Source organism: Lichenostomus cassidix, chromosome 5, assembly GCF_008360975.1.
Source record: "Lichenostomus cassidix isolate B80296 chromosome 5, HeHo_3.0, whole genome shotgun sequence".
NCBI classification, from domain to species: domain Eukaryota; kingdom Metazoa; phylum Chordata; class Aves; order Passeriformes; family Meliphagidae; genus Lichenostomus; species Lichenostomus cassidix.
In genome coordinates, this window is record NC_139486.1 from 32,477,369 (window position 1) to 32,495,292 (window position 17,924).

The window sequence follows — 17,924 nt, forward strand, 5'->3', positions numbered from 1 at the left end:
CTTCTTGTCCCCTTGTTTAATCTCTCAGTAAGTATCATGAAGTGAAACATGCTGTTGGCTTAATTTTCAAACAACTTTCTCCCTACATGTCCCTCATACTTGGGAAAAGTAAGCTTTCCTTAAATTGTCCTACTGCCTTCACTAGAATTATACATTTAAACATTTTGTTATGGTGATGACAAAATCTGGACAATGGGTAGGATGCCCACTATCTGGAGACACTGTCTGCTGTCTTGACTGCCCAGTGATTTCATTGTGCTCTCTCCATCTTCCTCTCAAACCTTTTGACTCCCATCTCACTCTTGGATTGTAGGCTCACTGGCACAGTGTCCGTTGTTATACTTAATGTACAGCACAGCACAGAGCATGGTTGAGATGTGTTTGTGGAGAACAGAATGGAGTGAATTGTCCTGAGTTCATAGAACTGAATTAGTCTCAGATTATCATCCTCAGTGTAAAATACTGCATCACACTGAAAGGCTTCTGTTTTAGATAAACCAATCTTTTCATGTTCATCAAGGCTTCTGGTATGTTTTTCATTATAAATAAGGATAGATACACACTGTCTTGATTCTAGTTGAATACAGTGTCTTCCCAGTGTCTGACATAAAAGCTCAATAGTGATAACTAACTAATTTAATTTGCTCCAAAGTGCCAGATTAGTTTCAGTGAAGTGGTTTAAATGAACACCACTGCATGAGTCTGCTCATTTTAGCACACATAAACTTGGTTCTTTCTCATTGCAGGTCACAGTGCTGTCGACATTACCAAGGTAGCAAGAAGACATCGCATGTCTCCATTCCCATTGACATCTATGGACAAGGCCTTCATCACAGTTCTGGAGATGACCCCAGTGCTTGGAACAGAAATCATCAATTACAGAGGTATTTTAAGTTGGATTCTTTGTGAGGATTAGGGTGATTACTTCCCTATTTGGCAACCTTCTTGCTCTTTTATTTATGCTGTGAGGTGTCTGAAACAGTGCTTTCTCCAGGAGAAGCTGCTTTAGGAAATACTAATGATAGTTTCAAGTTTAGGAGGATGTCAGCTGAACTCAGTACTGCTCCCTGATGGAGTCTGTAATGGAACTCTAATAAAACACATAAATTAATTTTCTTGCAGTTTGTATTATATGCAGCAAACATTATACTCAACCTGAATGGGCCTCAGTGGTTAACACTGGACTTTTGTGATGCCAAGTAGCTCTAGGCTGTACTGTGATTTGTTCACTCTGTTGCCTTACAATGGAAGATTGTCACTAAGCCCCTTTCCAATCTGAGATTAATGATCAAAGCAAAGGCATTATTGATTCAAGGTTACATTTTTCTATGTATGTGTCTTTAACAGTTCATCTCAGTCTGTTTTTCCAGTTTCTAATTAGCCTACTAGTAATTCCAGAATTTTCCTCTTCTTCTCATAAACACAATTCCTTTTCTATTCTACCACGTGATAATTTTCTGATACTTACTTCCTTTTAATGTTTGATGTATCCAATTTTTTTTAATTAAAGAGTAACTGGTTTTGATTTATACAGTGAGTTTGTCCTCAAAAGCACCAAACAGCAAGCAAAATATCAGACTTCGTGATTTTGTGACTGTATCTATACTCACGAATAAGTAGGGATAGATGAAGTGATATTCTAGCCCTAAAAAGAATTAACAGGGCACTTCTCATGTTTATTCAGCTAAACTATCCTCCTTCCTGAAATACGGTGTTCATAATGCCTATTAGGTGCCTCCATTGCTTCCCTACATCAAGCCTAGGCATTGTCAGGGAGAATGTTCTTAGCACATAACAAAACCATGACAGGAAATATGCTGGCAAGAAAACCTAAAGCAAGTAGGGAAGCAGAAACCTCCTCCAGGGATTCTTCCAGATTGTCAAAATTAAGGTGGTGAGCAAAGAGGTTGTGGAACTATACCTCAAGAGGCAAAAACATTTAAGACATTGGCGTGCTACAGACAGCAGAGAGGTGTGAATGGTTTCTGAATGGAATATTCTGTGGTCTGGCTTGAAAGTTCAGTTTTCATACTCTTTGCCAAATCTCTGTACTACAAGAAGCCTTCAAGATGTCTTCATATTGACATACTGATGTAGCAGACAGTATGTAATATCATGCCTGTGCATTTAGTCACTCCAAGTGGAGTTCAGTGCTCCCCTGTGCCTTGGCAACAGGATTTCTGAGAAGATGCTCCATATCCTGCATTTGGAATAGCACCAGTACTGGATCACCAAGGAATATGCGTAATACACCCTGCACTTTTATAATGGTGGGCAGATTAGAAGAAGGCATTAAGGCATAAGTGCCTGAGAATAACTATTGGGCCTTTTTGGATAGCTGTCAGTTAAATGTCTTCACTAAGAGAGCCCTTTGTGAACAAAATTATGAGCTGCAGTGTTGGGTACATTTAGTCCAAATAAATGCTATGTATGGAACACTGAACTCCTGAAATAAAAGATGAAAGTCTGGCATCTGCCTCCCTGAAAAATAAGCGCATCATCTATTTATTTTGGTATGTCAGATACTGTTAAGGTCCTGTAGGATTGTTATTCTTTTTTGCATAAAAGAAGTTTTGATTCTAAGTCCAGAGCACATGGATTGTTATTCCTGGCACTCCTATTCTTTCAAAAATAATGAACTGAGTCTGCTGAGTCACTTCAGTTTTGACCCTCTTCCCTCTCTCCCAAAACACAAGCGTTAGAGTGATGGTAACATTAGTAGCTTCAGAGATAGATTCTTGATTTAATGTTCACATAATTGTACCAACCATTCCTTCATATTTTTACACTGCAGTGCGAAATTGTATCTTGCAATTTATTTTTCAATTAGTATAAACTTATTTTAGCGCTATAAGATTTCCAAGTATGTAGAATGAAATTTCAGGATTTAGTCTGTAAGAGACATCCTAAAGGACACATCCATGTCTGTGATACTGCAAATTCAATTCTCTTAATCTACAGATACAAATCTCAAGATGGAATACATTTTCAGAAGTTCTTAAGTGATCAAAACAATGTTATACAGACAAATACATTGAATTGTTTTGTATAGGCATATGTGTGTGTGTGCGTGAGCATGCACACCTGTATGTGTTTGATAAAAGATGTTAATTTTGAATAATACAATTAATTAAAAAACAGTTTTTAATTTATTTATGGGTTCATTTATTTTTATGTTCATATACATCTAATTTCAGAAAACAATAAAACTGTAGTTCTGGAGATCTGAAACTGTATTCAGAAAAGCACCGTTGTGCCGTGTTTGTTTTCTTTGTGATTTTGTGTCTTGAACTAATACTGAGCTTCTGAAAACTGTCTTTAAGGAGCACCATTTCTCCCCAAGGAAAGTGAAATGTGTAAAATTCTAGGAGTGCTAATTGCCTAATTAATTTAACCTGATTTAGTTACACTGCTAAACATATTTCATATCATTCATCCTCATAAATAAAGCTGCTGAATGTTATTCTGTATGAATACCCAGTACAGTCTTGATTTTATTCTTGGTTAAGTCAAGGTATGCTGTAGTCTCTCAAATCTATCTATCTATTTTCTCCTAATGTAAGGGAGAGGACTATTAAAGTTATCTTTTGAAACATGACTTTCACGCTGGTAAGTGTTGCTCAGTGACTGTGTATATAATTTAACCTTTTCATATTTTAAAAAAATGGATAGTCCTAAAGCATTTTACAGAAGTGTTATAAACCAAAGGCATCTGAAGCATATTTCCCACCTGCCATCATCGATATCTGGTATGAATCCATCAATTAGCCTTTTATTCCAGCTAAATGCAGTTACCTGAACATAGCTCTGTGGGCACATAAGGTTAAGTTTTTAGACAACATGATTATGATTATTCTTCTGAAACTTAAGAAGAGGCAGAAGTTAAATTGCAAATAAAATTGTAATGCAAAAGCAATCTACATTTTATGGGCTTAAGCCTCAGAACAGCACATTTATTCTGGTCTAGTCCAAGAGCCTAGCTGATTGTTTTGATAGCACTGACTTTTCATATCACACTGAAGTGCTACCAGGGCAATATTTACAAAATCCATCACCTCCTAGTAGAAGATCTGTCTTACTGCTGTGCCCCAGAGAAATCAAAGTTCTTCACAATCAAGAATTGTACCAGTTTCACCACCTAAGCTTAGCAAATACCTACATTTGAAAAGTGATTTTAATGTAATTCTCCATTTTATGTTAAAAAGCTATGGGCATCACAAGGGGCCATTTGATGGCATTAATGTAATGCAGAACATCTTTCTGAATTACAATTAATCAAAATAAGGTCAAACTGTAATTTTAAAATAATTTCTTAAATAAAAGAGAGTACAGAAGTACTTCAGATTGTCCTCTGGTTACTGACTTGCTTCATTTCAAATGTCTAAGGCAACTTCAGCACATAACTCTTATATTTTTCTCCTCGTAATGAAACTCATTCTCATTACTGACTAGCCATTTATTCCTTTCAAATATTGCATGGCAGTATGCCAAGAACATACTGTTCAACTTTGCGCTAATTGGTGTGATTTTGCATGCAGACAAGAAGCAAAATGAAGGCACAACATGCCTGCTAAAATTAGGAGTATCACTTTTGTGTGAGATTTCATGCGTCTGTGAACAAAGGGTGCTTTTATTAGGCCTTTGATAGCTGCCTTTTCTGTGCTATAATTTAAATGTCTGTGTCTGCATTCTTTAGTTTAAGTGTACAAGCTTTTGTGAGCTTTCTAATAACTTTATATTGTGTATCACAGGCACTGATATGCAGGGTTGCACAGGTGAATTAATGGCCATTACAAAAGTGCTTTTCTAGTTACTTTAGCTGATTTTAGCAGCATTTTCATGGGAATACTTATTTCAGCAATGCAGCATGAATATTAGCTACAGGCTGAAAGTTGATCCATATGGATGTGAGTACAATGATGTTATAGTTGTGGTAATTAATTGCTAACTAAATCACTTTGTGTTAATATGTAAAATATAATCTTCATTATAATACTACTCCACTAGAGCTGAACATTTTCGAATTGAGTAGGTGCACTTTTTAAAAAAACCTGTCCATTTAGTGTGCATCTGCCTTCCCAGTGAATCCAGAACCACCTTGATTTACCTGTCTGTAAAATAAGAAACACACTTTCTGGATGTCTCTCTTTTCCAGCATGCCTCAGAGATCATAATCTCTGAAGCATGTATCCGTGCAAATTCTCCTGGCAGAAATAATCATGCATCCTCTCACTCCACCATACTTTCAGCTGAATATTGCCTTCCTGTGCCACAATGCACCCTAGGAGCAGTGGCCTCTATTATGAGCTGAGCTGCCCTTCTTCTCCTTAGGCATACTGGAATCCAGCCGATCTCAGTAATTCTGACCCATGTGTCCCTTCCTAGTACCTCTAATCACACATGTAATAAATCTGCTTTCTCTCTTACACTATATCAAGGGGTAAGTTACATATTTTCCATTCTGTTCCATATCATACTAAAAAATAAAGCTCTTGCTGGTACCATAAAAGTACCAGCCACTTCACTGAGGGTGAAGTAATTCATATCAGTCTCTACAGGGAGGCTGAGCCAAATTACAGGTCATCAGTCATAGTTGCTAAATGAAGAGAAAGAGTATGTTTGAAACTACTGTTAAAATATTAAGAACTATAACAGTGTAATTTTACATAAATAATCCTGACACTTATGTGCATTCACCCTCCATTAAGCAGAAATGCTCTCAGCAATTAGGCGAAGCTAATCTATTGCAAAACTTCTTTGTCAATTTGTGAAAACTTGTCTACAGTTACCGTTCTTAATTTGTCATCTCTCACCTTTTGTGCACAAGATTCACTTTTGAATTGTCATTTTACGAATTTTTAAAAAAGAAATTTAATAAAAATTAAAATAAGGGAAAACAAAGAAAATACCTATGTTAAAGAGATCTTAGGATGAAAACTTGTCCTGAAGAAATAAATACTTGTTTTTCTGTCTGACCCTAACTCACAGTTATCACTTTTGCGTTTGAATACTTGACATTCAAATCTGTCAGCAATTTCACCGTAACCAGGAGCACAGACTTAAACAAATCCTTTCTCATTACTTTCAGACTCCAGTCTTTTTTTCCTTTATGTAGAGTGAAAAATCAAAAGCCTGAGAGATCTGTATGTCCCAATCACATACATTTCACCTATTGGAGCACGCTGCTGTTAGCTTCATTTCCCCCTTTCACTCACTGTAATAGCAAAAAGCATGGTCTTTTCTCTTTTTTCTAGATGGAATGGGCCGAGTCCTTGCTCAAGATGTGTATGCAAAAGATAATCTACCACCATTTCCAGCATCAGTAAAAGACGGTTATGCTGTCAGAGGTAAACACTCACTTTGTAGACATGAAGTATAGTGTCTGCCACTTTTTAACATGTTCATTCACCTGTTTTGGATACAGCAGGGGTTATATTGGTTTAGGTTTGATTCTGATCATTTCTGAGGACACAGTTATGTAAAATGCAACTGTCTTAAAGGAAGGCCATAAAGCTGAATTCAAATCTTTTTAGTGGATACGTGTGTATATGAGCAAATGTACATCCATGTGTGCTCCTAGACACGTACCTCTCTTGCTAGTGCATTTTCTGAAAACATTAAAAATTCAGGAGAATAACAGAACATCTATTTCTGAATTACAGATTCATCTTCTATTCCTCTGTTGTAGATTTAATGAGGATTTTCTTATATATCTATTACTTGGTTGAGCTACTACAGATATCGATTGCATCAGAGAATTTTAAAAAGCTCACCAGAATGTTCTCTTATGGAGACACCTCAAAAGATAATCTTACTTTAAAAATATTGCAGCTGCCATATATAAATAAAATTAGTTGTATGATTATTATATTTTATTGCAAGCAGTGAATATGGCTTCCCAAGAGACCTGAATTCATACTCTGATTTGTCACTAGTTGCTACATCATTTTAGCCAGTTGCTTCTCTGTGCATCAGTTTTTCCCTTTGTAAAGTAAGAATAATGATGCTCACCTCATATATCTGTGAAGGAAATCTAAAATATATAGAATTGAATATTATACTAGTAGTGATTTAATTGTGGTAGTGGTTGAATCATGTTGAAACTTGTACAAAATATCCAACTTTCTTCTAGGGACATTAAATAATCTTTTTTGTTACTGGCAGCTGAAACCATGGAAGGCAACTGCCCATGAAATAGACTGCAGACACAGGCAATGGATGTAATCCAGTACCTTCCCCATAGATTTGATATAAAAATAAAATTTCAGGTCTGGAAGATGAGTGTGTGTGAGAGACAGGCAGACCGAAATGACTAGTAAGGGCAGCAAGGGAGTGCATATGTAGCCACGGAAATACAGGTAATGTAACACTGAGAAAAGCTAAGAGGTGAGCTCTGAGTAGAATGCTGAGTGACAAGGGCTTTGGGATCAAGCCAACGCTGTCTTGCAACCTGATTGCTGCAGGGTAAGGCAAAGCATGACTACAGTCTCAGTAAACATGCAGAATGAGCAGAGTGATCATGAACGGCTTCTTCAGCAACTTCTGTCAGAACCAATACACAAAACCCTAATTTTGGTGATGGATTCAAGTAGAGTAACACTGAGATATTTGAATGCATCCAGAGGACACTAAGGCTGGTGAAAGGGCTAGAAGCAATGTCCCATGAGGAGTGGCTGAGGACTTTGAGTTTGTCTTATTTGAAGAAAAGGGGTTTGAGAGGTGACCTCATGGCTCTCTACAGCTCCCTGTGGAGGAGAAGGGCACGACGGTGTCCAGTGACATTTGTGTGGGGATGGTTCAAATCTGTGCTAGGGAAGGTTTAGATGTGACATTAGGAAATATTTCTTTACCAAGAGGGTGGGCAGACACTGGAACAGACTTCCTAAAGAGTGGGTTGATGCCCCAAGCCTGTCTGTGTGTCAAAGGCATTTGGACAATGCCTTTAATAATTTGCTTTACCTTTTGGTCAGCCCTGAATTGATCAGGCAGTTCTATTCTATTCTATTCTATTCTATTTATTCTATTCTTATTATTCTTGTGAACCTGTTACCTTAGGATATGAGGGAAAAAATGCTTTTAGGCAGAGATAATATTAACTATACTAATGGATACTTCTTACAAAAAAATTAAGGATTAGCTTTCAGTGGCATAACATGTCTTCCAAAACCCCTGTCCTTTTCTTATTTTAGAGATGTACATCATCTATGAACTTGGTCTCCATCATATTGTGGAGGAGTGGGGGAATAAAATCTAATTCAGTAGAATTTTATCAGGTTTAAAATAATTTAGCTATTAGGGATTTCTTTCCCTTCTTTTGCTGGATCATCCAAGCACATTTTTTTTCAGTGAAGGTCTGACAACTGTTTTCAGTAGTATTACATGCATTATCAAGGATATCTAGTTGAAAAGACCTTTTCTACTTTTTTATTTTAGCGTTCACTCTAAAGCTCATAGATTAGTCTATTTGATAGGCTTTTAAAATTAGGTTAATTATTAGTCTTCAAACATGGCTAAGTACCACAGAGAATGATCTGCAAAGCTGCAGCCAATGCAGGAGTACAAATGTGATAAATCATTATAGACTGAATGGGCATCCTTCCTGAAAGCAGTTCTCAGTACAAGGTTACCTAGGTGTATATTCAGGGCTCCTGAAGTAAAACAAAAGTTATTAAGATACAGGTTGTCACTGATTAGACTTCATCTCGAGGTAATCAACTTTTGACAGCTACAGATTTAAAATTAATAATAATACATATTTAAATGTGATCATTTGAGCCTAGTTTGTTTGAGCACTCTTGGCAGCATGACTGCTATGCTTGGAAAGACAGAGTTGTTTGTGCTTCATACATGCTTTACACCATGGTAAAGCCTATAATACCACTAATGCAACTTGCTGAAACACCTTTGAGGCAGGCAGGAGCTTAAATGTCATTAGTAATTGTCCCTTTGTTGTCCCTGTAAAAATGCAGATTTGCTGAATTGGAAGTCCTGAAGACTTTTAAATTAGTGATCTCTGACTCCTAATTTTCAGTATTGCAATACTGTCATGAACACTTTAAATTTTTGTTATTAAGGTAATTTCTTCTAGTCTCCATTTACATGACCTCATAGTGCCCAGAAATTTTCAGTTAAAAATACTCAGTTCTCTAGAACCTGTGATTTTCAAAATGATAAACACATCTCAAAAGAACTTACAAGGAAAAATGATTGCAGAACTTCTATAACCTTCATCATGCTGACAATGAAGTACTGAGCATTAGAATGTCTTTCCTCTTCTCCTGTTCTTAACTTATAAAGCCATCATTTGTTTGGGTTCAGCCGTTACCATCTGTGTTGTCCCTCTTAACAGCTGCTGATGGCCCAGGAGATCGATTCATCATAGGGGAATCCCAGGCTGGTGAGCAGGTGAGCACAATTTCTTTTCTCTTTTTTTAATGTATTTTTTCTTCTGTAAGATTTTGCTTTGTATTTTTACAAGCCTTGCTAGTGCTCCAAAATTCAATAGTCTTGGATGTGGTGTGAAGTAGGACACAGCTGTACTGACCCTCCTGCTATGTGCCTTGGGACATGATTTCAGAAAGTGAGGTAGTACAGTTACATAAGGAGCTAACAAGGATATCCCAAAATACATCAGAGCATTGTGCTGACATGTCTGATAGGAGTGCATACAGTAACATTCTGCCCTGGTACAGTGTTTGGGGACATGAGATTTCTAGTGGCACAACAATTCATAAGCGGAGAAAAGCATGATTTAACCCCCTCTCGCTGATAGATTTTTAAAGGATGTCAGCCCAACAACTGTTTCCATAAGATGCTTCCATTAGTCACACTGATACCTACATAATGAAGTGTAAGAGTTTTGTATGAAGCTTTTAAAGATAGGTAGTGATCAGAACAGTCTTGAGGAAGCCTGGCAGCAGCCTGGTTTGAAGCTGGTTTGAGAAGAGTGTTTGTGTACCTTAGCAGATACATGGATTGATTTTAAAAGCAAGTTGAGGCATTACCTATTTGTTACCTGCTGTGCTCTATAAATGTTCATGAATAGACACATTTTGTGATTTGCTCTCAAATTCAAGAGCATATTTCATGAAATTTCTGTACTAATACTGGGGTAATAGGAAAAAAATCAGTTATGTTCAATTACTGTTATCCTGTCAATTTAATCATACTTGCCACCTCTGTTCGGGAGAGTATGAGTTAATCCAAAATGTTTTCCTAGCTATTTGAAGTCCCAATTTATAATTCTGTGTATTTTATGGGAAATGTTGGAGAAAGGGAATAAGTAACAGGCAAAACAAAGAATTGATCAGTTTTAATGAGGATTTTATATGTCCATTTTGACGGCTAAACAAAAAAGTCCAAGTAAAATTGACATATTTCAAAAGTTGTGTCAGGTTTTAGAAGTATTACCAATTGCAGGATTATTCTTTTTTTTTTTAATGGGCTTGGATTGCCTTTACATGTGTAACTGATGTTTAATTTGGCTAATCATGATAGATAGGGAGAACTGTGAAAATTATTTTTGCTTTAGGTCCCATCCATCATCATGAATTATACCTCGGTATAATAGACACCTTCTCAATACTGATATTCATGTGAACTTAGATTAATGACTCTGTTGTACAAAATATATAAAGTTACTTTAAATTCTAAAAAAGAAAAAGCAAACTAATGAATTCAGCAGTTTTTTAAACCTGTCTTGTATTTTTAGCCCTTCTGACTGCATTTTCAAGCATTGGTCCAGAATCCCAAAGATGGACAACTATTTTTACAACCCTTTTTATGATCACTATAAAATAGCAAGCAGCAGAGCAACCCACTGAATTTTCACTCCTATCACTATTCCCCTGTCATCAGTATTACCATTTTGCTAGTTAAATATCACAGCACAGTGTTACTTAAAAGCAGTACTGTTGAAGCTGTCTCTAATGGGTAGTACTTCCCATTAGAGGTCTGAAATGTTTCAGTGCCCTAATCAGTTCAGCAGGTTTGTAGAAAAGATAAAAGGGCAAATGGAATCCTGCTTCCCTCCTAGAAAGTTCAAGAGCTCGCAAATGTCTCTCTACAGGGACAGTCTGTCCTCCCAGATTACTGGGAATAGGAAGGCTCCCTGGCAAGAAAGAAAAATTGGGTGGGAGGGAGGCAAGCAGAGAGAGCCTATTTCTGAAAATACCAGTGGCAAGTTTGAAAAACAAGGCTGTTGACCTCAGAATAATTGGTCAGAGTTTTTTTTCTGGGGCAAACACATCTTCAGGTTCATCTCCTTCCCAAGAAATTATTTATAGCCTTGGAAGGCTCCTCAGTCTCATTTCACCCTTCAGTCACTCTCAGCAGCAACATTCTGCTTTTCATGTTACAGACCAATTAACAGAATGATTCACAGCAGGCAGTTCAAAATAAATTTAGATTTGGCTCCTCCTGTAGGGAGAAAGGTTATGTAAATGCTAGTAGAAAGTAAGAAGGGACTGAGAATTGCAGGGAGGCCATATAGCCAAGTTGGACATTTCTGTATCAGTCTTTAAATAGTGTATTTTCTGATTTCCATCTCCAGATAGTCATGTTTATGTTAACCCTTTTTTTATTGTGTATCAGGGAAAGCTTTCAGACATTGCCCTGCTTTGTGAAGGTTAGGGCACACTAGAGATTTTTTGCCATCCACAATGACCTGTGTGTGAAACACTCAAACATGGGGAAAATGGTTTTCTTTCTGTAGACTTACATAGTCAGGCCATGGCGTTTCCTGCAAGACTGTCTAAAGGTGCCTGTAAGAGGCACTATGACTAACCAGCTACAATACAGGATGAAAAGCAGACATTTTCCACAATTTCATGAATTTGTGCCTTTTTACAAAAAGGATCATTCTAAATCACAAAGGACAGGTGTAATCATGTGCAGGAGAAAATGCCTGAGATAGGGCTTGTGCTTAGTAGATTACTTTGGGTTTTACTCAGTGACTGAAGTTGAGTCGATTATCAGTAATGAAGGCAAAGGAGAGAAACCAGTGTTGCCCCATTGCAGGTAAAAGTGAGATCTCAAAGGCCTTTAAAAGAACTTCTGTGAAATTTTTGTACATTAATATGCTTTCTGAGAAGCAATCATTTCTTTATCTTCATAGTCTCTCGCATAGAGAAGCACAGCCCTGGAGAGTCTCACATAAATCTTATGGTTGACTTTTGTTCATAAAGTTAATCTGATCAAATTCTCAGTGGACAAAAAGGAAATTGAATATATGAGCAACAGAACCAATTCTAAAAGCAATTGTTACTATATCGTAAATTTGTTTAAATGTGTCACATCATTGCATCTCAAAAAATTAACTCATCTAATAATAAACTCCAAAAAACATGGTTAGTTACAGCACATTTTATCACCATAGGCTCTGATTTATGGCAGTAGCAGACATTTTGTATTCTTTGTGGCGCTTTTTAAATGGTAGAAATTTTTTATGCAATGCATTTTTCCTCTGAAAATTGTCACTTAAGTCAGCAGTACTTAATAAGTTCAAAACAATATTACCTATCTGTAATGTACCTTTAGATTATATACACTGGTATGCAAAATACATAATACATAATCCAAGGCATAAGATTTTCCTTTCATATCATTTCTTTTCTTAAAAATCAAAATTGCACACTAGATAGCATCATTTTCCCTTTTAAGCAGCTTTAGTATAAATGGTGGTATCTCTGCTATCCATCCACAGCTTCTTGAATAGCTGGGGGTGAGGAATAAATACCATTTTCTTAAAAGTATTATTTTTATGTCATCTGGTTTAGATACCTACTTTAGGATAGCTCTAAAAACACACTAATGGTGACATATGGCAAGTGTGGGCTTTTAAAGTCTATATTAGAATTTTGTTTATGTTCTTCTCTGAGGATATTAGATTTCCATCCTCTAGAAAAGGGTCAAGACTGAGTCAGTTCCAGGCTCAGTTGTTTCTTGGGATACATAGGTCACTGTGATACTGTGGTAAGCGAGATACAAACCATTCCCAGTCTCTTCCTAGGGCTTCAGTCCCAATGAGTAGCCTTTGAAATACACACATTTCAAAGTAAAACTCACCTTTCAGAGGTTATGGCAGTGGTGAAGTGGAATAGAAGAATGGGCAAGGTAAACAGCTTTATACAGCTGAAATGCTGGCCACTGGTCTAGGGTTTGGTGGTGTCTATCAGCCTTCTGACAAAAGTCATGGAGAAAATGCCTGCTGGGCAGGAGCAGGTAACAGTGCCTGGGCGGTACTGCCTGCAGGCCTGTGGGTTGCTGTCCAGTATGTGCTAATCACAGTTTGAGAAGTCCTGGATGTATTCCAGCGCTGCATATGGAATACAGAGTCAATCTGCACATGCATTATATGTGTGGCACGTACAGAATATGCTGCTTTGATCCCAGCTGTGTAGATCTGTGTGTAGCACATGTTCACTAATAACAGCAAAGCCTAAGTAAGTCAGACTTACTGCAGTGCCATGGGGAGCCAGCAATGAAATCTCGGTCATCATATCTGCTTCTTTTAGTTTTATTTTTTTAGGATTTTTTTTTTATTTCTTAAGTGGTTATGGTCAAATTACAGTTTTACTCTGGATTTGACAAATGTTTATTAAAATAGTCTGCCTGGTGAGAAATGTTATTAAAACCATGTCATTCGTTTTGTCATGTTTTGATATTTTTCTATTCTTTGCATTGCTTCTGCTGAAACATTTTAATGTCCTGTGACTTTATAAAATTGTAAAATATTTATCAATTTCAGGCTATTCTAAATTGACCCTCACAAAGACAGATATTCTTTGTGAACTAGTAACTGACTCTTAGTATGAGGAAATCTGCTTAAAAATGAAGCAGTTAGTTGCATTACCATTATATGTTGGTTTTCCATATACAGTGTGCTGGTAAAAAAAAAAAGAAAGAAAAAAACCAGGACAAAAATCCAAGCAAAGCAAACCAATTTCAGCCCTGGGGACCAGAGCAGTCTGCAAAAATATTTATGTACTGAGAACTACTAGATTTTTGGTCATGGAAGTTTCCAGAAGATCACCATCTAACAGTTAAATTTCTACGCCAGTTATTTTTCTGTGCCAAATATTTTTCTGAGTATCAATATATTTCTTCTTCTGAAAGTTGTTCATGTGATAGAGATACAAGGAGAAAAAACTGAAGCCATATATATTTATATGTGGCCATATAAATAAAGCCAAGTGTGAATTGGAGTTTATTGTACCTGTTGATATCACTCAAATTACATCAAGAGTCATGTTTGCAAATAAGAATTCTGGTCTTTCAGATTAGTCGCATAAAGTTCAAGTGGTTTGAATTTTTTTTTCCAAAAGTAGATTAATTTCTGAATTTTTATTTTTCAGCCAACTCAGACTGTGATGCCTGGTCAGGTAATGCGTGTTACAACTGGTGCTCCAATTCCATGTGGTGCTGATGCAGTGGTGCAAGTGGAAGATACAGAGCTCATCAGGGAATCAGATGATGTGAGTCACAAGTTGAAAAACTCATTTTTCTTTTGTGTGCAGCAGAAAATGGCACATGATACAATCCTGTAAATATGAAAGACAGTCAATTAGAAAAGCTCTTCAGTAATCTCAGAAGTTTGAGGATTATTGCATCAGTTCCTAGTGGCAATTCTCACTCTTTCAGGCGGTGATGACAGTACCACAGATTTTCCTGTTCTGACTGGTTTTTCATCAAAGTTGTTGAATGCTGACACTAAGATTCTTGGGAGCATGATTTGAGTGAAAGACAAATGCCTCCTGAAAATCCATGCCTCCAGTCCAATTTGAATGCCTACAGTATTCACATTTTAAAATATAGACTAGTGGCAATCTCACCAAATAAGAAGGGGAAAAGTTTTCTTAAATTACATCTTGATCTCAGAAGAGTACATTGAATGACTGCTGATGTAATTAAAGCTGAATATGATTTTCTGTGGGAGAGTGAACTGTTTTAAGTGCAGCAAAATCCATGGGATGACTTGGGTTCTTTTAAACTGTGCTATGAAGATGGTTCTGTATTATCAGAGTTGATCTTGTTTCAGCAAAGGTGAATTTGGTGGATTTTGGACAATACATCTTGTAAACATACCTTCCAATGAATCTCTTTAGAATAAGAGGGTTTTTTTATGAAACAGGGGAAGTCAGTGCCTCCCAATTTTTTTAAACTACAACTAATTTTTAAAAGATCTCTGTGCTCCTTGAAAATGAGAACATTCCTGAATTTAAGACCTCCGAAAACCAAGAAGTGGATGAGGTGCATATTCCCCCTGAACGTATACATAACCCTGTTTTTGAACAGCTTTTCCAGCCTACCTTTAAATCATACTAGTGCCCTACCTTACAGATGCTGCAAATATGAACACAGAAAAAACCACAGGAAAAAACCACAGACTGTGGGTACTGTAGTACTAATTCTGTATTCACAGTCTTAACATAGTGAAATGTGCTTTTTATGAAGCCAAGGAGCTCTCTGTAGACAACTATATTTCAAAGAGTCCATCTTAGACTTCCTTTATGTTCAGAGAATTGCTTCTGAATCCCAGCTGTGATTTCAGGGCACTATCATCATGTTTCCTGTCATCTTAGTGACTTCAAGGCAGGAAGATAGTCTCTTATTGACACAACTTCCAAGTTCAGCTTTGGAATGAACTATGTGTGTGGGTCTGTGCTCAAATCAGCCTTTGCTCTACTGCTGCTGTTCTGCAAGCTGTTCCACTTTGCCACAGCTCAGTGTCAGCATTGTGATTGCAGCTGGGGTGTAAGCAGATGAATTCTAGTGTTCAAAACTGATAAAGAGAGCAAAAACTGAAACCCAATCTCAGGATTCTTTCTCATGCCTTATTAAATGCATAGATTTTTGCATCCTATAAACTCAGCAAGCTGTCTAGGTCCTTCTTCCTATCAGAGAAATTATTGAGTCAGTCCTGTTTTGAGGTTACAGATGTATATGTATAGATTATGTCTTTCTTTAAAATACACTATTGCCTTCACTGCTTGTTAATCATTCCATTAGCCTTACTGAGCAAGTTTTTTGTGGCCATTGCCCACCTCATCATGAGAGGACTATCACATTGCAGAGCAACACACATGGTAACCTTTTCTTTTTCTACTTCTTTGGATGACTGTGTCCTGCCTTCCACTTTTTATGTGCATGTTCTCTTCTGCATGTGAGAACAGGTTGTTTGGCTATGTGCTTAAACTCTGAATTTTTTCACAAGTGGTCAGCCACCTTCAACTTCTTTTTCTGCCTATAAGTATGAAGTAGAACTCTTTAGCTTCTGCTTGTCTTTGAATACACCACTCTATGACACGTGTTCATAATAATTAGTGTCGTTTAATTAATATGTTATTTTTTTCTCTTCCTTTTCATGTCTGGGTGGCTACATATTTCAAGAATATTTTTCTTTTTAGTTTGAAGAACTCCTTCAGGGCTGGGATTTAACTGAAGCGAAACCTTTAACATCTGAAAAATGTTCTTCTGAAAAGAGATTTTCAAAGGAACTCATTGCTTAAATTCTAGTTGTGGTAGCAGTACTTAAATTTCATAGCAAGCATTCCCCAAATGACCTTAGAAGTCCTAGGCCTGAAAGGAATTGCATCTATCCATCAGGAAGAAAAAATCTCAATACCTTACCAAATGCACATTTACACCCTTTTCATTTTGAGGGGTTTTCATTTGGTTTTTATGTCATCTTGTAGGAGAAAGAAGGCTGGTGTGATCAATCAAAACAAGAGTTAGATCTTGCATCAAGCCCAAGCATCAGTGTATCAGTGTGGATGCCAACTGTTCACAACCACCAGAACAAAACATTCAGATACAGTTCAAAATATATTAATACACAGCAAGAATGCTGCCTGACAAAGCAGATGAAGGATGGATGTTCTTAGCATAATGCCATACATCTCTTCAAGCCCCTCGGCCACCTTGAATTATCTTGTATTCCTTAAGCATTCTGGGATATCCATCAGTTCCATAGATATCAATAGCTGTGTATCACCATGTTGTCCATAGTCACACCTTCCACAGAGCTTTTTAAACCTGAGATTACTGAATTCCTCAAAAGCCCTTTTTTCACTTGTTTCTCCTAATCCAGGAGTTCTAAATAGGATCTTTTATATTAATCAAATGTATCATTGCCTCTCCTCTGGATTCCCTTAAAATCTTCTGGCTATCTTTAAAAGTTATCAAAGATTTGGAAATTTCAAATCTTCATGACTGAAAAACCATCCCCAGAATGTCATAAAAATAAAATAATTCTTGAACTAACCATTGCCCCAAATTTTTATTGCAATACTCAAGTGTCTTTTACAACCTCAGCTGTAAGGGAGATAAAAGGCCATTCTGGGCACCAGCACAGCCAATCTGAACACTCACAGCCAAAAATCATCTCTGCTCCTATACAAAAAGAGCAAGTACAAAAGAAACAGAGTTTGCAGTAAAAGCTTCTGAAAAGCATATCAAAATACTGGGATAAAGTATGATTTTTTTAAAAATAATTTTCTGGTTTTTAGGGGTTTAAATTTTCACAGTTGGTAAACAGAATCATAATCTCGAATAACACATTCATTAGCTTTAACTTTGGGGCCTTAAGTTTAGAGCATTTAGTTTGAACTCAGAAACTGAGGCCCATATCATCTTTAAGAAAAGATACAAATCCCAGTGTCCTGTACAATATTAGTGTTCTTGTAAAAATTCCAAATAACACTGACCTGCCTTGTCTGTCTTGTAATTTTAGTGTCTGGTTTATAAATTTGAGGTGTTTACACATGAAGCACTACATGATAATGTAAATACAAAATTTGTTCCAGTCTAAGTAAGTTTAGATTCAGTGCTCCTGACAGGCTGGCACTCAAAGCTGAGTGTATATATCATCAACCCATTTGCAGGGTTTAAAATTTAATATTAACAATATAGGTCACGTGCCATTT

At 36.8% G+C, this 17,924-nt stretch overlaps 1 protein-coding gene across 22 annotated transcripts in view; it reads left to right on the forward strand.

Annotated features, from left to right (window-relative positions):
* GPHN (gephyrin) overlaps positions 1–17,924 on the forward strand; it is a 285,809-nt gene that overhangs the window by 235,073 nt on the left and 32,812 nt on the right. For all 22 annotated transcript variants that reach the window (XM_085062088.1, XM_085062093.1, XM_085062092.1 and 19 more), the window contains 4 exons: positions 747–884; positions 6,255–6,347; positions 9,350–9,405; positions 14,355–14,474. In XM_085062088.1, coding sequence (XP_084918214.1) covers positions 747–884; positions 6,255–6,347; positions 9,350–9,405; positions 14,355–14,474 — 407 coding nt within the window. The remainder of the gene's footprint in view (positions 1–746; positions 885–6,254; positions 6,348–9,349; positions 9,406–14,354; positions 14,475–17,924) is intronic.